The sequence below is a fragment of the Phyllostomus hastatus genome, unplaced genomic scaffold (assembly GCF_019186645.2).
Source record: "Phyllostomus hastatus isolate PE091 unplaced genomic scaffold, TTU_PhHast_1.1 phas_contig_312, whole genome shotgun sequence".
Classification (NCBI taxonomy): domain Eukaryota; kingdom Metazoa; phylum Chordata; class Mammalia; order Chiroptera; family Phyllostomidae; genus Phyllostomus; species Phyllostomus hastatus.
The window spans coordinates 2,645,200-2,668,696 of NW_025333849.1; the positions used below are offsets into that span (position 1 = coordinate 2,645,200).

The 23,497-nt window shown below is 39.3% G+C and overlaps 1 protein-coding gene across 4 annotated transcripts in view; it reads left to right on the forward strand.

The window, feature by feature from the left end:
- The window catches only part of FBP2 (fructose-bisphosphatase 2), a 73,131-nt gene that overhangs the window by 34,354 nt on the left and 15,280 nt on the right, over positions 1-23,497 (forward strand). For 2 of the 4 annotated variants that reach the window (XM_045839825.1, XM_045839828.1), the window contains 2 exons: positions 8,880-8,999; positions 12,973-14,636. The exons of 1 other annotated variant lie outside the window; for it this stretch is intronic. In XM_045839825.1, the coding sequence (XP_045695781.1) occupies positions 8,880-8,999; positions 12,973-13,170 (318 nt within the window). In that variant the 3' untranslated portion in view covers positions 13,171-14,636. Of the gene's footprint in view, positions 1-8,879; positions 9,000-12,972; positions 14,637-23,497 lie in introns of those variants that run through there. One more of the 4 variants, XM_045839826.1, reaches the window with a different exon arrangement.

Genomic DNA, 23,497 nt, shown 5'->3' on the forward strand with positions numbered 1-23,497 from the left:
CTCCAAATAGAAAATCATGCAAGTCACAGAAGACACATAGATATCCTATCAGCATGTGGGAAGGTACTAATAAAAATGCAACTTAAAAATGCAAGATCATTTATATATGGGATATTGGCAAAGCCTTAAAAAGATGAGTAGTGTTCAGTAATGTGAGAAAAGAAGCACTCTCATAAATTGTTAAGGAAAACAAATACCACAACCTTTTTGGAGAGCAATCTGGCAATATGGTTTTAAATTTAAATACCCATACCTTTTGACTCAGCAGTTTATCCTAAATTACTCCAGGAATTTGTCCTAGGAAACTAATAGGTCAAATGAAAAGAGATAAATGCACAAGAATATCTCATTGCAACATTGTTTATAACAACAACAAAAGGAATAACCAAAGTATCAGTTCATCAGGGTGAATTAATATATTGTGGGCATTCACAATGTCCCAGTGACTATTGTGCTACATGCCTGCTCATCCATTAGAAAGGTAAGTCCTTCTTCATATATTGATAGTGAAAATGTTCACAAAATATTCAGTGAAAGAAATAAAGTATTTCCTGTATTAACCATGCATATATATGTATGTATGTATTTATGCACACAAATATATGCATATAGTTATCTATAGATGCATAAAATATCTCCAAAGAATGAGCCATTGTTTTAATAGTGGTTTCTGGAAGTTGAGGTTATAGGGTTCCTCATTTTCTCTGCATTGTGTGAATATGTGCAATGGTCCTGTGTTTCTGAACAGCAATTCCTTTTGTAGAAATTATTACAAAACCATATTTTGAAGAAGCCAAAGAGTATGAGACCAGGAAAAGGTTAAGGGGAAAAAGTTTATCGGGTAGTTAATTAATAAAAATAGCATTTTCTTTTTGGAGATTTTATATTCTTTACCATAATTTAATATAGTATAGCTTTTAAAGTTTTGTAATATGTTGTGATTTCTTTTTCTATTTTAAAATAAATCATCACTTTTGCACCAAAAAAAGAAAAGGAATCATTCCATTTTGACAAAGAAGTCTCCTTTTTCTCCAAAATCTTTGCCTTCTGGAAGCTCTGCTCTGGTGTGAGCAGGCAGAGTGTTCCTCTCATTCCTGATTGCTCCTGAGGCCATTGCTTCCCCTCAGGATCTGTGTGTTCTGGCTGCCATTCTCTCACACACCACACACACCCCAGTAGGTGGGAAGTGGTGCAGCTGATCCCTGTCCTTTCTGCCATATCACAGAGAGCATCCTCCTTTGCTATCTTTGTCCCTGACAATAGCAGCTTTTGCTAATGCTGACTGCACACTTTTACTTCACATTGATAACTGTAGCTAGTATATATTGTGTCAGATGCTGTTCCAAGTGAACAGTCAAATAACTTATCTAAGGTGATCTTACTAATAATTGAAAAACCCAGGACTAAAATCTAGATAGCCTGGATCCAGAGCCCATGGATGCTGTGCAACACATTATTGGGCACAAAAGTGTAGGCAGTTGTAACTAGCATTTATTTTTAAATGAAATAGAACAGAATTTACCTGAATGAAACAGAATGGAATGACTAGAAAAGAACAGAATAAAAATTAGTAAATAAAATAATTATTTTTGAAAAACACTTCTTTTATTTTTTTTTACATTTTAAAATATATTTTATTAATTGTGCTTTTACAGTTGTCCCATTTCCCCCTTCACTCCTCTCCACCCTGTACACCCTGTCCCACCCACATTCCCCCCTTTAGTTCATGTCAATGTGTCATAAGCTCTTTAGCTTCTACATTTTCCATACCATTCTTGCCTCCCTCCTGTCTATTTTCTACCTACCATCTGTGCTACTTATTTTCTGTACCCTTTCCTATTCTCTCCTCCTCCCACTCCCCTGTTGCTAACCCTCCATGTGATCTCCCTTTCTGTGGTTCTGTTCCTGTTCTAGTTGTTTGCTTATTTTCTTTTGGTTTTGTTTTAGGTGTGGTTGTTAATAATTGTGAATTTGCTGTCATTTTACTATACATGTTTTTTTATCTTCTTCTCTCAGATAAGTTCCTTTAACATTTCATATAATAAGGGCTTGGTGATGATGAACTCCTTTAATTTGACCTTATCTGAGAAGCATTTTATCTGCCCTTCCATTCTAAATGAAAGCTTTGCTGGATAGAGCAATCTTGGATGTAGGTCCTTGACTTTCATGACTTGGAATATTTGTTTCCAGCCCCTTCTTGCCTGTAAGGTCTCTTTTGAGAAATCAGCTGACAGTCTGATGGGAACTCCTTTGTAGGTTACTGTCTCCTTTTCTGTTGCTGCTTTTAAGATTCTCTCCTTATCTTTCATCTTGGGTAATGTAATTATGATGTGCCTTGGTGTGTGCTTCCTTGGGTCCAACTTCTTTGGGACTCTCTGAGTTTCCTGGACTTCCTGGAAGTCTATTTCCTTTGCCAGATTGGGGAAGTTCTCCTTCATTATTTGTTCAAATAAGTTTTCAATTTCTGACTCTTCCTCTTCTCTTTCTGGTATCCCTATAATTCAGATGTTGGAATGTTTAAAGATGTCCTGGAGGTTCCTAAGCTTCTCATTTTTTTGAATTCTTGTTTCTTCATTCTTTTCTGATTGTATGTTTTTTCCTTCCTTCTGGTCCACTCAATTGATTTGAGTCCCAGTTTCCTTCCCATCACTATTGGTTCCCTGTGCATTTTCCTTCATTTCTCTTATCATAGTCCGCATTTGTTCATCTAATTTGTGACCAAAATCAGCCAATTCTGTGAGCATCCTGATCACCAGTGTTTTGAACTGTGCATCTGATAGGTTAGCTATCTCTTGGTCACTCAAAAGGATGGGTTCTGGGACTTTGATTTGTTCTTCTGTTTGAGCCATCTCTCTCTCTCTCTTTCTTTTTTTTGGGGGGGGGGGGTCTGATTGCACCTGTTACAGTAAGGGGCAGAGCCTTAGGTGTTCACCAGGGCAGGGCACCCCAGTCACTGGATTGAGATGCTGTATGTGGGGGTGGGGTCGAGAGGGAACAATGGCGGTTGCTCCATTCTCTGAGGGACCTCAGTCCCCTCTGCTACTTCCCCCAAGCAAACTGTGCCCCTCTGGTGCCAATTCCCATATGGGTGGGCTTGTGCATGCCATGGGGCCCTCCAAGAACCTCCCCTGTGAGGCTAGGTGTCTCTCCGTGTGCCTCAACTCCCACAGGTTTCCTCAATCAGTGTCCCGAGGCTCTATTTCCCAGTGCTGTGACCCTGAGTTGCATGCACTGCCTTGCTTTGCAACCGCTGCCTCACTGGGTCTGCCGGTTGCTGGTTGCCACCCCTGGGCCGGGGCCTGCCAGCTGCCACCTGTGCACTCAGGGCCCACACACTGTGGTCTTGCATGCTCCTGATGCCTTATGTGCCCCCGCCCCTGGATGCCTTACTTGCCCAGTCCCACCGCTCTTAGCTCTCAGCACCACGACTCACGCCTGGCTGTTCATCTCTGCCCCTCCTACCAGTCTGGACGCACAGGTCTAATTCAACTTCTTGATTGTCCGACTTTTATTCAGATCAATTTTCTCTCATTTCTGGATGTTATTCTGGTCCTAAGCTGTTGTTGTCCCTATCTTGATTGTGCATGGAGGTACGGAGTGTCCACCTATGCCTCCATCTTGGCCAGAACCTGTGAAAAACACTTCTTTTATTTCAGCCAAGTGTGTGTGTTTGGTTGCACACTGTATTTTGTTGTAACATGCTTTTTTTTGTTTGAAAGCATTGTTATGCAATGTGGTCGCTTCATGACTCTCATCAAAACTATGACATGTAACTTAGTATCTCTCTGCACTCTGACTTCTGCCAACATCTGGAGAAATTTCAGATTCCATGGGTCCATTCAGTAGCTGGTTCATATAATGCCTTAGCTCCAGATATATTCATCTCCATTCAATTCATCTAGCTGTTTCTATACCTAAATCCTAAGGATTATTAGTTCTTAGGAATTGCTGAATTATGAAACTGTGGACTTTCATGTTTACTCTTCAAACAACCCCCTAACTTGTCATATTTCTTACACTCTATTTTCACTGTTTGGACTGTAATAATGAAATACCCATAGACTGGGCAGCTTATAAACAGCAGAAATTTATTCCTCACAGTTCTGGAGACTAGAAGTCCAAGATAAAGGTGCTGGCAGATTTGGTGTCTGGTGAGAACTCTCTTCCTGATTTATGGATGGCCATCTTTATACTGCATTCTCATGTGGTAAAAAAGGTGAAGGAGCTCTCAGGGTTTTTTTAGAAGACACTGATGCCATTCAAGAGGGTGCCATCCTCATTACCTAATCATCTCCCAGTCTTCACTTTCTATAATCATAGCATTGGGGTTAGGATTTTAATACATGAGTTCTGGAGGGACAAAAATGTTTGGTTCATAGTATACTGTCATGTCCCCAGCCATGATGTGGAGTTTATCATGTCCCTTTATTCTTCCTCTTTGTCCCATGTATTGTCAGTGTTCTTTTATCCCTGTCCGTTGTTCCTCTTCTGACTTTAGTGACACCCCAGTAGCCTAACTTACGACTAATCATATCAATCTACCTACTTCTTCTACTTGCTTACCTCCCTATCCTTCAACATTCTTCTGACCCTGAATTAATCTCCAGTTGACCCTTCATTCCAATGCATGCACTGAAGAATACATCCAAGCAGATGGTGGTACTACAATTTCAGTCACCATGTTTACCAGTCTGATGGTGCCTCTCAGCATCTTGTATTTGACCTTGGTTCTATCTGACAGAGAAAACATATCCCATCAGCTCTCCATCTCACACCTGCAAACAGATGACAATCTCTTCCTTTTCAAATGACCTCAGGTCCAGGGTTCATCTTCCTGCCTATGCTCTTGGCCCCATCTCTTCATCTTCGCTCCATCTTCCTTCTCCTATATTTTAATCCTTTTGCTCTCTACCAGTTACTTCCTCTCAGCTTATAAATATACATATTTTTCATCCTAAAATTCTGCCCTTCCACCTACTTTTGCAGCTCCAGCCAATGTCAAAACTCTCTCCATTACATTGCAATGAATACATTCACACTCCAAGATGCACACACTCACACATTCACACACAAATAAATGATTCATTGTTTCCAATTCCTTTTCTACTATCCAGTTCTCTAACATTGGGCCTTTGCCCCTACAACTTCATGGGAACTGTTCTTATCAAAGTTAATAATGACTTCCTTGTGGTCAAGTCCACTAAAACTTTTCTGACTATATATTATTCATTCTCTTTGAGCATTTGGAATTATTGATCACTGCCATTGTGTTGGATTTTTCTTCTCCTCTGACTTCCATGACTCTACTCTTCCCATTTTACTGCCTCTCATCTTGAGGATCTTTCTTCATCATTAACTTCATACTGTTAACAGAAATTTAAAAGTAAAGTTTGAGGTGTCATTTAGTTTGAGAATGGGAGAGAGTAACCCATGTGAATTGAATGGATCAATTAAGAGTAAGTATTTCTCAATAGAAAATATCATGAAGTTTTTTTTTGGACTAGGCAAACTAATTCTCAATTTTAAACTAAAAATGAACAAACAAAAATAGGTAATGCAAGAGAATGTTAAGGGGTAAAGATAGTCAGGTGGAAATAGTGGTACTACCAGATATTATAAAGCCTCAATAACTATAACAATGTGGCACCAGCACATGAACAGTCAGAGCATCAGAGCAGTGATCAGAATAGGAAGTCTGAAAGCAAATATAATATACATGGGAATATTGTTTATGAGAAGGAGAGAGCCAAGACAATGAGTAAGGATGGACTACTCCCAAATTTTTAACATCCCTTTCCTGTATGTTCTTTCTCATTCTGCCTTTCTGTCTTCTTTCTTTGGTTTATAAATACACTTACGTGTCTCTCATTATATATAAGAAAACAAACAACACTCCCTTCCTTCCTGTGTCACCTTAGTTAACCATTCTTTTTTTGATACATAGCAGCCAAACTCTCTTGAAAAAATAGTTTTTATACACTGTTTCTATCTCTTCCCTTTGAAAACAATTTTTTTTTCACTACAGGGTCCAGCAGAAGTAATGCCCCCTTTTTTATTATAAAATTTTTTTTAAATAAAAAGCATGTAATTCTGTAACATAACAATATCACACTCAAGCATACTATATGACATTTTAGGTGAAATGTTCAAAATAAAAGTACAAATTATTACACCCATTTTATTACCCTACCAACCACACTCAAGCAGGCCTTACTTCTGCCAGGCCCTGTATATTGGTTTACTTTTAGTTATAAAAAGACAATACAGAATACTCTGCATTTTAACAACTTTGAAATGTGAAAAGAAAAAGGTTACAATTAAATCTGCACTTAAAGCACAACAGCCCACAGCCATATGTGGCTATTGAGCACTTGAACTGTGACCAGTCTGAACTGAGTTGTGCTGTAAGATACACATTGGATTTTGAAAGTTTAGTGGAAGAAGGTAATGCAAAATAACTCAGATCATCTTTTCTTTGGATTACACATTTAAATGATAACATTTTGATGTTATTTTAAATGAAAAATGATTCCTAAAGCTGTTTAACATTTGGCCAGTGGTAAACACTGCTTGGAGTAAGTGCAAAAGTGGTTCATGAAGTTCTGGCTCTCAGAAAGCTAAAATATGCTCTGAAGCATGGTATGCCAAGAAGTTTCAAGGAGTTGCTGAGAACTCTTTGAATGGTAGGGGAGGAAAACTTTTCTTCCTTCCTAGGTTCTTTGGCTAGTTGAACAATTAAATTGACATAATACAGGTTAAGAAGAGAAAACCAACTTAATTTTTGTATTCAATAAAAATATGAGACTCATAGAAGTGACCAAAGAAGACAGATTTTATATACTTCTAGACAAAGAAACAATGAATGTGTGAAGAACTGACAAGACAAAGAAGTTAGATCTAAGGGTGGTAAATTAGTGAGGAAGTAACAAGTTTCATTTACACAACCTTCTCAGCCCTAAATTCCCTATCTCTGGTGGTAAGGAAGTCTCTCTCCCTCCTGGTGCAGAGAGGGCACCTTTCACATTGGAGATTTATTTCCTGCTTTCAGAGGAACAAAGGAGGGTCCAAGTGTCTTCTTGCACCAGCTGTTTCTTAAATAACTTTAATTTAAATAATCAATATGCTGAGTTCTGGCCAAGAGAGAGGTGTAGGTAGAAGTGCTTTGCTTCCTCACACAACCAAAAGAAGGATAAGAATAAGTTTAAAAACAACAAACAACCAGAAGTGCCAGAAAATCAAACTACATGGATCTCTGACAACCAAGGAGTAAAGGAAACATTCATCCAGACTGGTGCGCCAAGACAAAGAAATATGGCCAAATGAAAGAATAGATCAAAACTCCAAAAAAAGAGCTAAGCAACAAGGAGATAGACAACCTATGTGATGCAGGGTTCAAACACTGGAAATCAAGATGCTCACAGAATTGATTAAGCTGGGTTGCCAAATGAAGGAAGGAATGCAGGCTACCCAAAATGAAATAAAGCAAAATATACAGGGGACCAACAGCGAAGGGAAGGAAACTGGGACTCAAATCAATGACTTGGAACAAAAGGAAGAAATAAACATCCAAACAGAACAGAATGAAGACACAGAATTCAAAGAAATGATGAGAGACTTAGGAACCTCCAGGACAACTTTAAATGTTCCAACAGCCAAATCATAAGGGCACCAGAAGGAGAACAAGAGCAAGAAATTGAAAACTTATTTGAACAAATAATGAAGGAAAACTTCCCCAATCTGGTGAAGGGAATAAACTTTTAGGAAGTCTGGGAAGCCCAGAGAGTCCCAAAGAAATTGGACCCAAGGAGGAACACACCAAGGCACATCATCATTACATTAGCCAAGATGAAAGATAGAGAGAATCTCAAAAGCAGCAAGAGAAAAAAAAAGACAGTTATCTACAAAAGACTGTCCATCAGACTATCAGCTGATTTCTCAAAAGAAATCTTGCAGGCAAGAAGGGGCTGGAAAGAAGTATTCCAAGTCATGAAAGGCAAGGACCTACATCCAAGATTACTCTATCCAGCCAACCTATCATTTAGAATAGAAGGTCAGATAAAGTGCTTCTCAGATAAGGTCAAGTTCAAGGAGGTCGTCATCACCAACTCCGTATTATATGAAATGTTAAATGGACTTATCTAAGAAACAGAAGAGGATCAAAAACTATGAACAGTAAAATGATAACAAACTCATAACTATCAACAACTGAACCTAAAATACAAAACCAAAAACTAAGCAAACAACTAGAACAGAAACAGAACCAGAGAAATGGAGATCACATGGAGGGTTATCAGTGGAGAGGGGGAAGGGAAGAATTGGGAGGGAAAGGTACAGGGAATAAGAAGCATAATTAGTAGGCATAAAATATATGGGAGAAAGTTAAGAATAGTATAGGAAACACAGAAGCCAAGGAGCTTACATGTACAATCCATGGACATGAACTAAAGGGGCAGTGGGAATGCTGGGGAGTGGATGGTGCAGGGCAGAGGGAGGATAAAGGGGAGAAAAAAATTGGGAAAACTGTAATAGCATAATTGATAAAATATACTTAGAAAGAAAATAATCAATATGCCAAATTGGCATATTTTGAGGTGGCATATTCTGATTCAGTGTATACTTCCGTTTTTTTTTTTGACAGTTGCTCTCAGAGACTGTTTCAGGATATAGTGTCTTACTCTATGTGGTCCTATATTTAATGAGTTCAATCACTGGTCATGGTATGGGAGCTCCTAATGAATGAAATGCTTAATTATATGATGTTTTTCAATTCTGAAGCCCCTGGAACTTAGAGGCCATAACAACTGGACATGTAACCCTGAGCTGGTGCTGGCTAATTGTAGAACTCACTACATCTTGTCTCTTCCTTCTTTGCTTTCTAGGATGGTGGTACTCCCTATGGGGCCAGGTATGTGGGTTCCATGGTGGCCGATGTGCACCGCACCCTGGTCTATGGAGGGATTTTCCTATACCCAGCGAACCAGAAAAGTCCGAAGGGCAAGGTAATCCTCCTTTGTCCACTGGCTGCATTTGGTCAGGGAGCCAGTTGGAGTTTCCTTTCTGTTCACACCTGATTTTCAGCTACTGCCTTGTCCTTGGTATGTCTCTCTGTGATTGGGCAGGAGAAAAGAAATATATTTCCCATTAGTAAATTTTGAGCTGTGGTAGGTTTGGAGGGGAAGGCTGAAGCTGTCATTGGTGATTTCTCTGGCCTTCCCTTCCTTTGGCCTCATGCCCATCATTCTCCATGAGTCAGCTGTGTTTATCTCCCACTTTCCACATGGTATGTCTGACTTTTAGTTTCAGCACCAACTGATTGTGTCATAGATCTCTTTGAGAATCTAATGAAACTTATGGGCCCACTTCCCAGAAAAATGTGTGTAAACATATACATCATACATGTGTTCAGGGGATTCACAGATATCCTGAAGTCCGTCCACCATCCCCTAGAAGGTTTCAAAAAAAAAAAAAAAGAAAGAAAGAAAGAAAGAAAGAACGAAAGAAAGAGAGAAAATATTCTAAATATCCAATAGAAAAATGGATAATTAAAAAGTGGTCTAACAAAGCAATAGAATATTTTGGAACCATAGATATCATGTTAATAATAAGTGTTTACTAGCATAGATAAAGGCTTAAAAGAGAACTTAAAAAGCATGATATCAAGTTATATAGACTTTTGGTACTTGCATTACAGTAAACAAGATATTAAGGGACTCCCTTCTACTGCAAAAAACTAAATCCTGTATAACATATACTGTAAAAAGCATTTCAGGACTCACAGTAAATAGGAAAAATTTCTGAGTCTATTCCCTGACTCCCAAAAAGTGGGAAAGAAATCATGAACCAGCTGCAGAGTAAGCAAGGTGAGGACCAGAGTTCCTTGTGGGCCAATTCCCCAAGCATTTTAATTGTGTGATCAGAATGGCAAGCCTTGTACTGCTAGAAAGATGAGGGAGCTAAACCTGAGACTCTCACATTAAGCTGAGACCCTCAAAGTAAACTCAAGAGAGTAAGGGTTAGTGGTTCTCTCCAACTTTTGGCAGAAGCAGAAACAAATCTTTTTTATAGAAATATATCCCCAACTTCAGCTGACAGGATTCTCAAAATTAAAGAGCAGGCAACAATTAGTTTCTATGAAAAATCACAAATACATATGGAAGCAAGATAGTATGAGTGACAGAGAAAACAACAAATAATACACTTAAATTGCAAGAATTTCAGATATTAAGAATGTCAGATACAGAATACATATGAGCTATGTATGAAGTGTTTTGAATAAAGGATAAAAATCTTAAAGCTAAACAAGTAGCAGAGATTATTAGAGAGATCCAGGGGTGGTGAAAATAAAACATATATGGATACAAAATAAAAGAACTTCAGCTCTGAACTCATTCAGTATTTCTGGAATGGTAGATTCTGAAAGATTTTGAGCAATTTTATGACACAAAACTGAAAATACTCATATTATCAAGTAGGAATCTTATGATTCAAATGTATCGATCTTGAATACACCCTTCCTTGGAAAAGTGTCTGATTTTTAGCCACTCACAGAAATCATAGATAAGTAGGCAAGTCAAAATAAAAAATTGCCATATTTTCTACTTAATACACCAACCACTACCCCCACCTCCGTGTGAGTGTGTGTGTGTGTGTGTGTGTGTGTGTGTGTGTGTGTATTGGGGTGGGAGATTTGAATTATTGGAATGGCTGATTCAAAGCCATGATGAGAAATCTAACAGCAATGAGAACAGAGAGAAGAGTTTTAATATGCAGATTAGTGTATCAGGTATTTCTCTTCATGTGAGTGTTAAGCTCATGTATATGAACCTATTGCACAGAAAAGTATGCATAAAAAGATGAGGAAACTCTTAAATAGAACCATTCTTACCAACTATTCAGTTCCAACAGAAAGGACATTAAGACAAATTATTACTAATTATTAAAATGATTTAAAATTTGTTAGAAAATACCCACAAATAATTATATAATCATTTCCATAAGGAGGTATAATTCCATATATAGACCTATATGCACTGCATTGTAACCACTACAAATATTGGAAGTACCATTGGTTCCTGACCTCCGTGTTTTAACTATCATGGTTTCTGTGACTACATCTGTATAAGGGACCAGGGGGAAAGGGAGGGGTTGTTCGACTCTTTTCCTGTATGTGCTTGTCTCTGGAGAGCCATGTAGATTTTAATCACAGGGGAAAAATAGATCACACAGCCTACAAGCCAAGGCACCATGAACACCTTGGTATTGTGTTTTAAGATGAGTTTACCACAACAATGAGATTTTAAGGTCAAATCAAACCTTGGCTCCAAGACAAGCTATGTGAGAATGCTGTGTTTATTTTTTAAATTACTTTTTGAAGTGTCCGAATCAACATGGTACACAGAAAGTTTGATTGGTTACAACCTGAGACTTCATTGATTGCTTGACACCACAAAACCCCTGCCCTCACACCTCCAAGATCAGGGAAAGGGGAAGAAAGAGCCAAGCTCTACAAGTTGCTAGGTCAGAGTCTTTCTGGTGGCCAGTCCAGGAAAGCATGGCCTCCAGTGTCCCTCCTGTGGATGATCAGGGACCAAACTAGACTCAAGTGTGTCCACATGCATTGGGGCTTCTCTGTGCCCCTGCCAGGCCTCCCACAATTCTAAAGTCAGGAGGTCTAGGGTTAGGGCATTGAACACTGTTTTACCAGAATGGCAAGTAAATGCCCTGGAGTCTTAACTTACTTTTTCCTGAGTGCCTGGTTCTCCAACTTAGACTAGAGATACTTTATTCTTCTCCATGCAATATCAAAAAATTAAAAATCAGCACCACATATGACTGTTTCTCCAAGTAGTTTCAACATGTATTCAAAATGGATCTGGAGAAAAGAAAGGAAAAGTCTGCGCAGATCCAAGTAAATCACTTTCTAAGCTGATTAGAGAATTTTATTAAAAAATACAGATTTTGCACCTATGGGGGAAGGAATGAGAAAATAGTGTGATAATTTAGTCAGAGAGTGAAGCTAGAATGTAACCTTGAATCTGATGTGATGTGATGTAATATGATGTGTGTGGTAGGGGGCAGTCTGGGGAAGAAGTCACAACATAATCACAGAAATAGACCCCGAAAAGACATTTATTCCCACCCATTTCATAGTTTTTATAGTGTCTATTACAAAAGGTAACAAGTACTATGCTCAGAAGCAGCTCAGCCCGAGGTCTATGTGCACAGTTTGGCAAGCAGGGCATGAGCTGATTTTACTCCCTATTTCTGCCCTCCATTGGGAGCCCTTGTTCAAGGTATGTGGTAGCCATGTTTGGACAGTTTCTTTGTGTCAGGGAATGGAGATGCCACAGTGACCAATCAGGATAGATGCCCACAAGGGAGGGCATCTAAGGAAGAAGTCAGATATCAAATGAACCTCACTGCCACAACTCTTAGGAAAGTGAAAGTGCAGGATGCTATGGACTATAAGCAATGGGAGTTAACTTAGTCTAAAGGGCCAAAAAATAGGTAATGTCAATACCGCCAAACTATGTAGGCAACTTGACACTTACTTGAGATGTGGAGTTCCTTTCCACTATCCAGGACACTGTTGTCATCCTGAGAGACAACCTAGATCTGAGGTGATCTTCCAGTCCCATCCAAGCTTGACTTCTCACATACGGTGTCTCCTAACCAGGCCTACAGAATCATTTACCTCATTATGAAACCATTGAGAAAAGGGTACCAAGATTTCATTCTCCCAAGTAAAAAGGCAGGTGTATCATTGAGGTAATAAGTCAAACAGCTTACTGACTAGAGGTGCTCAGCAGCTGATATAGAAGGCCTAGATCCAGGTCAGCCCTCTTTGCTGAGTTGCATGAGCTTATTTGACTAAGACAGAAGTTCAGCAGGAATTCCTCATCAAGCTTCAGGGGCATGGCTTGAGATTTTTGGCAACTTACAAAGTGTGTCTGCCTGACTCTTTCTCTGCAGCTCCGGCTCCTGTATGAGTGCAATCCTGTGGCATATATCATTGAGCAGGCCGGAGGCTTGGCAACCACAGGCACCCAGCCTGTGCTGGATGTGAAGCCTGAGGCTATTCACCAACGAGTTCCCCTAATTCTGGGGTCCCCAGATGATGTGCAGGAATATCTCACCTGTGTACAAAAAAACCAGGCAGGCAGGCAGTGAATCAGACTGTGCAAACCCTATTGTTTTTGTCTTGTATCCTGTGTGTTAAGGACCCTAAATGAATGATAAGCAGAAACAGTGGTGATGAGTGACAAAGGGCCCATCCACCCAATCACAAACAGAAAAGCAGCAGCAAACCACTCATGACAGGTCTAAAGGCCAGAGGCAACTCTGTGGTCAGTATAAATGGCTAAAAACAAAAATCTACATGTCAAAAGAACAATTTTGATTTGCCTTTTGTCATGAACAGTGGAAAAAAAAGTTGTAATTCTAAGTCTGTCAGCTCAAGTAATCAGTAGCTATCTACTTGGGTCAAAAGTATAGAGATCAGTTATGAATTTGTCTTGCTTGACTTAAAATTTAAACTTAGTGTCTTATCCTGTAGTGATTCTTTTTTTTCCTTAAATTCAGTATGTATACTGAATATATGCATGCTTTATGTATATATTTAAATGGCTTCCTTAATATCTTAGCAGAGTTCTTGTCTTATTTTGGATAAGTTAAAGTTAAAAATCTCATGGCTATTGAATTCTAAAATTTCAGATTGACCTTTTTTTTGGGAGCAATAAGTTGAATGACTGGTAAAAGTTAGAATGGAAAAATGAGGTCACCTATTAAGAAAGCAACATGCTAAACAAAGTTAGTATTTAAAAATTAACACCTACTTTTCTCAGACCATTGACTTTGTATTTTTGTTTTGGGGAGAAATATTTCAATCAATCCTAGGGCTTGACCAGAGTGCACTGGTTGAACGACTCTTCATTTGTCCATATTATGTCAAAATTGGGATGGTGTGGTATATGCATCAGAAATCTCAGCTTGTGTTAACAAGAGTTGCTATATGTGTATATGAACTTTGAGGTAAAAAATTATCAGTGAAATATTGGTGAATCAAATCCAGAAGTATTTAAAACAAAGATGCATCAGGATAACAACAAGCTTAACTAGAAAATCAAGAATGATTCATATTAGAGAATTTTTTGCAAGATGGCAGCATAGGTAAATATAGCCCACCTCCATGCATTTACACCATGCATGTAAATACAGCATGACCACATCAAAATTACAACTAAGCTACAAACCAATGATTATTCAGAACTGCCACAAATTGAGCTGGATAGAGTACCACAACTGTGGAATTAAAGAAAAAACCACACCAAGACTGGTAGGAGGGGCAGAGATACAGAACAAACTGTTCCCACAACCACACATGACAAATAAAAAATGGGAGGGGTATTTCTGGAGTGAGGGGTCCTGGCCCCATACCAGGCCCCCCAGTCAAGGGTTCCAGTGCCAGGAAGATAAGTCCCTATAATGTCTAGCTGTAAAAAACAGTGAGGATTGAGGCCATGAAAGACAAAAACTTCTGGAGTTGCAGGCAGTTCCTCTTACAGAGCCCATGTATGGGCTTACTCAGACTCACTCCCTCTGAGCTTTAGCAATGAGGCAGCAGCTTGAAAGGCACTAGAGGCATACAGGGAGCAGCTGAAGTGTCTGGTATCAAGGCGAGACCTGGGGGACAGCTTTCTCCAAGACAGAAGCACTGGAAGAGGCCATTTTTCCTTTTCTGAGTCCTCCCCCCACAGAGCCACAGAGCCAGCAGGCAGGCACCATACCTGAGGCTCCATCAACCTGAATGACACAGTTTTCCCCACCCCGGTGATTCCCTGATGATCTTCCCCACCCATCTTTTGGGTCCACTCAAGCTGTTTTCAGTGTTTTTTCTATGTGAAAGTCTTATCTTGCCTCATCTTCAGATTTTCCTAAATTCTCTCAAACAAGCAACATCTGGCCTCAGGGAGACCAATAACTCTCTGTAAGTGGCCACAAGCCCAGCACTAGCAGCAGTTGGCTTTGGTTCACAGCGTGGCCTCACTTAGGTATTCCAGGCCCAGCATAAGTAGCAGCCAACTGCAGATCACTTTGTAGCTTATGCCAGGGGCTCACAGGTATTGGCTGACCTTGGCCTGCACCTCCCTGGTGGACCCAGAGCCTGCACACCCCATGAACAGCTACAGACCATGTCAGAGCACCACCATCCAACTACCTCTACAAGCAACACACTCAAAGGACAGACTCAGTGAGCACAAAAGTCATGCTGAAATAAATTCTGCTCTGTGGAGTGGCCCTTGTGTAACTGATCTTCCATGGTGGTCAGAGGTTGGTGGTCAGTGGTCACAGACAGTCCTTGCAGCTGATCAGCCTGGGTAAATCCCTCCCATTGACCTGTCAACAGCAATCAAAGGTCAACTACAAGAGGAGCATGTATACAGCCCACACAATGAGCACACCTCAAGTACCCAGCTTGGATGATAGGGGAGTCTGTGCCACTGGATCCTACAGAACACCTACTACATTAGGCCACTCTACCATGCTGGGGAGTTGTAGCAGCTCAATAAAATACATAGAAACAAACATAGGGAGTCTGCCAAAATGAGGAGACAAAGAAACATGGCTCAAATGAAAGAACAGAAAAAAAAAAACTCCAGGAAAAAGAACTAAACAAAATGGAGGCAAGCAATCTGTTAGATACAAAGTTCAAAATACTGGTTATAAAGATACTCAATGAACTTAGGAGAAGAGTAGATGAACTTAGAACTTCAACAGCATTAAAAGGGACATGGAAACCATAAAAAAGAATTAGTCAAAAATGAAAAATACACTAACTGAAATGAAGAACAATTTACAGGGAATCAACAGTAGAGCAGATGAAGCCCAGGATCAAATCAGTGATTTGGAATACAAGAAAGTAAAAAACACCCAACCAGAACAGTAAGAAGGAGAAAGAGTCCAAAAATGAGGATAGTATAAGGAGCCTCCCAAATAACTTCAAATGTACAAACATTCACCACAATATGGGAGTGCCAGAAGGATAAAAGAGAGCAAGAACTTGAAAATCTATTTGAAAAAATAATAACAGAAAATTTCCTTATCTTGGCGGAGGAAATACACATACAAGTCCAGGAAATGCAGAGAGTCCCAAACAAGATGAATCCAAAGACATCCACACAAAGACACCTCGTAATTAAAATGCCAAAACTTAAAGACAAAGAGAGAATCTTAAAAGCAGCAAGAAAAAGGTAGTTGGTTACCTACAAGGAGCTCCCATAAGACTTTCAGCTTATTTTTCAACAGAAACTTTGCAGGCCAGAAGAGATTGGCATGAAATATTCAAAGTGATGAAAAGCAAGAACCTACAACCAAGATTACCCAGCAAGGATACCATTTAGAGTAAGGACAGATAAAGAGCTTCTTAGACAAGAAAAAGCTAAGGGAGTTTATCACCACTAAACCAGTATTATATGAAATGTTAAAGGGTCTTCTTTAAGAAGACAAAAAATATGAACAATAAAATGACAATAAAAACATATCTATCAATAATTGAATCTAAAAACAAAATAAAGGAATAAAGGAACATGCAGAACAGAAACAGACTTATAGATACAGAGGATATGTTAATGGTTGCCAGAGGGGAGGGGGGCCAGAAGGAGGGGCAAAAAATGTGTTGGGATTAAGAAGTATAAGTTGGTTGATACAGGATAGTCACGGGGATGTAAAGTACAGAATAGAAAATTTAGCAGCCAAAGAATATATATGCAAGACTCATGGGCATGGACAACTGTGTGGAGATTACTTAAGAGAGTGGGGATGGTCTGGGTGGACAGGGTCAAAGGGGGAAAAATTGGAACAACTGTAATAGTACAAACAATAAAATATAACTTAGAGTTAAAAATGATTCACATTAGAAAATCCTTTAAAATAATGCATTAGGTTAAGGCAAAAGGCAGCAGTGTGGAGGTGGAGAGCTAGGAGAAGCTATGGGAGAAAGTCAAGCTCTCCTTTTCCACTTTAGCTTAGGGCAGGGTAGTTCATACAACCTAAAGGAGATTTCCACTTGATTCTAATTCAGGACTCAACATTGTTCTTCAGTCCACTATGGCTTGGCTGCAGTAACAGAGGTAGCCAACTTTTAATACATAAATAAAAAATACATAAAACAAAAAATTTTTATGTTTCCAAAAAGGAACAAAGAATTTTTTTCCCAGCTCTGGCTGGTGTAGCTCAGTGGATTGAGCACAGGCCTGTGAATCAAAGGGTCACTGGTTTGACTCCCAGTCAAGGCACATGCTTGGGTTGCAGGCCAGTTCCCTGGTGGGGGGCATAGGAGAGGCAACCACATGTTGATGTTTCTCTTCCTCTCCTTCTCCTTCCCTCTGTCTCTCTCTAAAAATAAAAAAAAATAAAGTCTTAAAAAATAATTTCTTTTCATAGAAAGAATTCTTATTCTTTTTTAAAAAAATATTTTATTTATTTTTTAGACAGAGAGGAAGGTGGGAGAAAGAGAGGGAGAGACTTCAATGTGTGGTTGCTTCTCATGTGCCCCCTACTGGGGACCTGGCCCACAACCCAGGCATGTGCCCTGACTCAGAATTGAACTGGTGACCCTTTGGTTCTCAGACCCATGCTCAACCCACTGAGCCACACCAGCCAGTGCAGAATTCTTATTCTAATCAATGGGATATTGATTAGATACTTTATTAGATACTCCATTTGAAATGTATATCTCAAAGATTCAAACTGAAATCTTCAGTTCAAGATCTCTTATGAATACCTTGATTTGCTGAGTTTACAGCACATAGTTTAAAGACTACAGAGCCAGGAGGAGAAGGTTTACTTGGAGCTGAGAGACAGAACTTTCAATAATGGTGTATGTTGCTTTGAAGAATGGTAGTGGATGCTCAAGAAAGATCTATTCACCATTCATATGCATTCTTCTTCAAGCTGAGACTCTGGGTTTCTTCACATCAAATTAAAAACAGGGAACTAGGGAAGAGCATGGGACTCTCATTCCATTCTCAAAGGCTACATATCAAAGATGCCAAGAGATGGGGGGCAATGGTGCCTGAGGGACCAGTGCTTCCACAGGCAGGGTTCAGAAAGACTGGTGATTGTGCTCTCTGGCCAAAGTGAGCTGAGAATCCTTTTTCTCTAGGTTTCTCATTTCCTCCTGATCAGCTTCTCAGTGTAGAAAGACCCCATTGTTCGTTCCATTTTCAATCATTTTGCAAATGTACACTGTACAGGTATACATTCTCACTTGGGGAAGATGGGATTATTCACTGGTTTCCATTATACTTTGGCAGATAGGATTTAGTAACTGGAAGGCAGACTCATTAACACTTCAAAAAATAAAAACCATATCATAATTTTAATAGATTATTTGAAAAAATAAGAAGGAAACATGCTCTTTCAAAGTAGTGGGGAAAGAATGTCTGGTGTATGAATAATTACCTAGTCATTTGAGAAAAAATAAGATTAGATAGATCCCCAAAGATTAACTGCAGATGAATTCCAGAATTGAATATAAAGCATAAAAATATAAAGGTATTACAGAAATATAATAGGGGCTATATTTATGACCTTAAATTGGACCAAAAGACACAAAGCAAAGGGTATAAAGGAAAGACAGATGTGGTTACACCAAAATAAAAACAACACTCCACAAAGTTAAAAGACAGCTGATAGCTTAAGAGGAAATATTTGTAACATATATAACAAAAAATCAATATCAACAATCATATATTAAGAGGGAAAAGATGAACTATCTGTAGAGAAATAAACTAAAGATAGAAAACTGAAACTTGCAGAAGAGAAAATACAAAGAGTCAATAAACATCTGAAAAGATGGTAGCCTCCTTGGTTATTCATTTGAGTTAATTTTTGTGTGTGGTGAAAAATAAAGGTGAAGTTTCATTCTTTTTCATTTGGGTATCCAGTTTCCTTCTTTACTTAAAGTCAACTGATTATAAATGTTGATAATTTCTACACAGTAACTTCACAGCAATCTCTAGAATAGTGTCTGACCAAAGAACTAGGTACCATAGCCTACTCTGAAGTACAAACAAGGATGATGACCAAGCTATCATGGTAGGTGAAAAGGGCATCTTGTAAATAGATATGATAGAATGCCATCTTTGTAAAAAATTTTAAAAAGCACACAACAAAACTACATGTGTTTTTTGGGTGAAGACAAATTAGAGGACTATTAACATTCTGAGTTAATAGTTATGGTTATCCCCCTGAGGAAGGGGGATGTTTTGGGGAGGTAGAGTACTGAAAGGGGTCTTTTTGCTTTACCTCTAGTGCTTGACTCAAAACTATGAAATATATTCATATATAACTCAGGTGTGCCATTTCATTTGGACAGCAGATTTTATTGTGTATCTACTGTTTGCCAGGTCCTTAGCGCTGTTCTTAGTGCTGAGGATGGAGAGGTGAACAAAACAAAACTCCTTGATCTCTGTATAGATTCAATGCTGATGTGTACAGAGACACAATAAACAAAACCAACAAATAAAATGAAATAGTATGTCAGATGGTATAAATACTATGGGAAAAATAAATCAGGAAATAGGAGAACAATGCCAGGGGAAGTTATTCTAATTTTAGTTCATGGAGAGGGTGACATTTCAGCCACTTTAAATAGAGGGGATGAGCCTTGTACACACCTGGGGGAAGGGGACAGAAAACACATACAAAGACTGTATAAGTAAAATAGTATTTCAAACATTAAAAAAGCACTGTATTCAAGGGTTTTGGCATCCTTCCTCCATAATGTCACTCTCACCACCTCTCAGGAATGACCTGGTCTGTATTTGATAGCTCAGAAAGTGAATGGGAAGAAGATAAAGGAAGGTTCCCAGCAGGGAAATGGTGAACTCTACCAGAGACTGTGTTTTTTGGTCTATTCCTTAACAAAGGAAATTCTCAGGCTCAGGGGGTTTCTGTTGGGAAATGAAGCTCATCCCCAGGCAGCTACTTTTGGAAGTTAGACTGAAACCCAGGACAGTAGGATAACCATGTGACAAAGGCTCCCAAGACTTCCAGAGAGAATGATGGTGGTATGGGAGGAAGTGCGGACTGGCATTACTATCTCAATGCAGCTGAGCTCCAAAAAAACCAAAAAACAAACAAAAAAAACCCCCAAAAGAAGCCCAGGGGAATGAGCACAAAACCTCAGATGCAGTGATCTCAGCAGAGGACTTATTGTCAGAGATCAGAAATTCAGTGTCCAAAAGAGCAGCAATATTCCCTGTTGTGAGGTAGGCCATCTTGGGTCATAACTACTTTTTGAGGAGCATGTGTAATATTCAGTCTTATTTACATTATTTCCTATGTTTCCTTCATATATTTCTTACGATCTTTTCTCCTTCACAAAGAAAAACAGAAAATGATTGATGTCATCCCTTGAAAGTGGTACCCAAGAGTAAAGAACACATTAATTATCACCAAGTTAAAACAGAAAGAAGCAACACATGTTTTAAGTGCATTTTGATGTGTGAGAATGCCTTTCTATAAGGTATTATTTCTGGTACTAACCCCAGCTGTGCTAGACTTAGACGAGAGAGGACATGTGAGGAGGCAAAAGATTCCCAAACCTTCTTGTGACTTTTTCTATTTGGCACATTTCTAAACTCACTGCTACCAATGATACCCAGGCTAAGCCATGTTGAGTTCTCCTATCACTTAGATTTCTCCTATCTCAGTTGATTCCCTTGTGGACTACAGCATTTCGTTGAGCTCACTGAATCCTAAGAAACTAAAAGCAAACTTGTGACAATAAAAGTAGGCCTTGATGCATGTAATGAGTGGCTGAAAACCATTTATAGATGACAGATTTCTTGTCCTGCGTGAATGTTCACCAAGTCTGATTTGTCCATCTGGTCTTGACCAGATGAGTCCAGTTGTGCCCCCTGGTTTGCTGAGTAGAACATGAGGCTAGCTGTATAGAAATAGGTACATTACTATCCCAGGGCTGACATTCCATATTACCACAAACTTGTATGCTTAATTATGATAATCTAGAGGCTAGAATTCAAAACTAGAGTGCCTGCTAGGCAATATTCCCTCTGAGGGCTGCCAGGCCTGAATCTTTTGTTGCCTCTTCCAGCTTTGGATATTAAATTTATGTTTCAGATAAGACTTTCATGTAATTGAACTGTTTTCAGCTTATTCAATTTATGCTCATTGGCTTATTTTAAAAATATTATAGGTATAGCCTGGAACTTTTCACAAATTTAAGTTAATACTATGTGTTTGAAAGTTACAGAAACTTCTAATATGTGTTTAATTATTTAGACATCATTTAGTTTGAAACTATTTCCAAGTTTAAACATGTCTTTAAAAAGTACAAAAACTTATTATGTGTTTAATCATTTCAACATCTGAGAGGTCTTCACTCTTTCTTCTGTTCATATCAGCACCTAGGCAATTTCTCAGTCTGAGTCTGGATTCCAGGATTCCATGGACAGCACCTGAGCTGGCCTGTTATTGTGAAGCAGGATGACAGTCACAAAGAAATCCTTTCTAGTGGATTTTCAAAGACAAAATGTAAAAGTTTATATTTTCCAAAGATGGTCACAACCATATCTTCCATGTCACATGCTCTTCTGCTAAGTGACTTTATCTCTTTCAATCAGGTAGTCACGTCTCAGCCCCCTTCCCTAGAACCTGGGCCCTCCAGTGACATCCTCTAAATATGACACAGCAGCAGAGACTTCACTTGGGACTGAGACAAAGTCATAAGATGCCTTGCAGGTCCTCATTGGGCACACTGTCTCTAGGTACATTCTTCTCAGAGTGGATCTTCATGCTGTGGGATCCCAAGCCAGGGAGAGGCCCATGTAGGTGCTCTGGTCAGCAGCCCAGGCTGAATGCCCAGCCCACACCAGCATCTAGGAGAGTCATGTGAATGAGTTTGCTTGCATATATGAGCCCAGTCAAACTCGCAGATTGCAGCATGCATTAGAGACTTCCAGTGGAAAACCACATAGGTAAGCCCAGTTAGAAAATGGGAAAGACTGTTTTTTCCAAGTTGGTACATTTCCAGGTGTTTGTTTTACAGTAAGAGATAAGCAGAACAGTTTTTACTCTGCATTCTCCAGTGGTTCCCCTGTATCCTAAAATCCCACATGTGGACCCAGCCTCATCTTCTACACCTTGGCTCACTCACTTCCCACTTTCTCTAAATTTGGTTTCTCTTTTCTTAAGGATTCTGACCATGAGCCTCTGCTCAGAGACTCACCTTTTTATCCTGTCTGATTGACTGGCTCCTCTGGGTTCACATCAGATTTCTCTTCCTCCTGGTATTCCCAGGATCTCCCTAATTACACCTGCTCCTATTTGAGGTTGGGAATGTCTCTTCCACAAGGCAATGACTGGGACACAGTTGGGGGTTACATCAATCCAGATGTTTTAATATAGGTTCCAATCAGCAAAAGGGATTCAGTTCGAAAACCCTCAAATCTTTTTGTGACCACACTTGTTAGTACTGTCACAGAACCTGTAGACTTTCACTCTAAACACTTTTGCCATTTTAGGTAAAAAAGTTATAAATTGAAGGACCTATGAGGGAAGACCACAGCGAGGGTCCAGCTGGGCACATGGTCCCGTACAGATACACTTGAACAGTGGCTGCTGGAGGTCTTGGGAGCTAAGACCCTAGCTGTCCTCCACTTCATGTCCTCATAAGGAATTGTGGGATCCATTAAATAAATACTTTCATCTATTTACATTTCTTTGAGTGGCAACATGAGAACTTTAAACACAAAGACAACAGATGGAACTATATACTTCTTTAGACTGTAGAAAATAGGAAATTTTTCTTTTTAAAAAGTAAATCCTGGCCCTGACTGGTGTGGCTCAGTGGGTTGGGTGTCATTCCAAAAACCAAGGAGTTGCCAGTTTGATTCCTAGTCAAGGCATGTGGCAGGCTGGGGTGTGTGGGAGGCAAAAAATTGATTTTTTTTCTCCCTCTCTTTTTCCTTCCCTTTCCCTCTCTCTGAAAAGAAAGAAATAAAAATTAAAAAAATAAATAAATTCAGGAATGAGGTAGCTAGATGGGAATCAGGCCTCAGACTCTCACTTCTGATGCCCTCACTTGTTTCCTACCTCTGAAGCCACAGCACTATTCAATTTCAGCTCTAAACCCAGGAGCTTATTCTTCATTCCTTTCAGCCCCCAAAACACACATTTTCAGCACTCCACTCTTTGGTGCTTCTTCCACTGCAAAGTAGCCACATGATTTTTACAAGCAGTTGGAGAAAATGTTTCAGAAACTGACACTGTGAAATTTGTCTTGTAATTCAGCTGGATTGTAACCATCTTTAGTCAAATGGCCATGACCTCTTAGGCCTCTTTCTACTCTGGAAATCTTATATATGTGTAGCCACTTATTTAATATGTGAATTTTTCCTTATTAAAATAATTTACCTTTGTCTTATGGATCACTTGTCAAATTTTATTTTATCTAAGGGTTGGGTCAGGC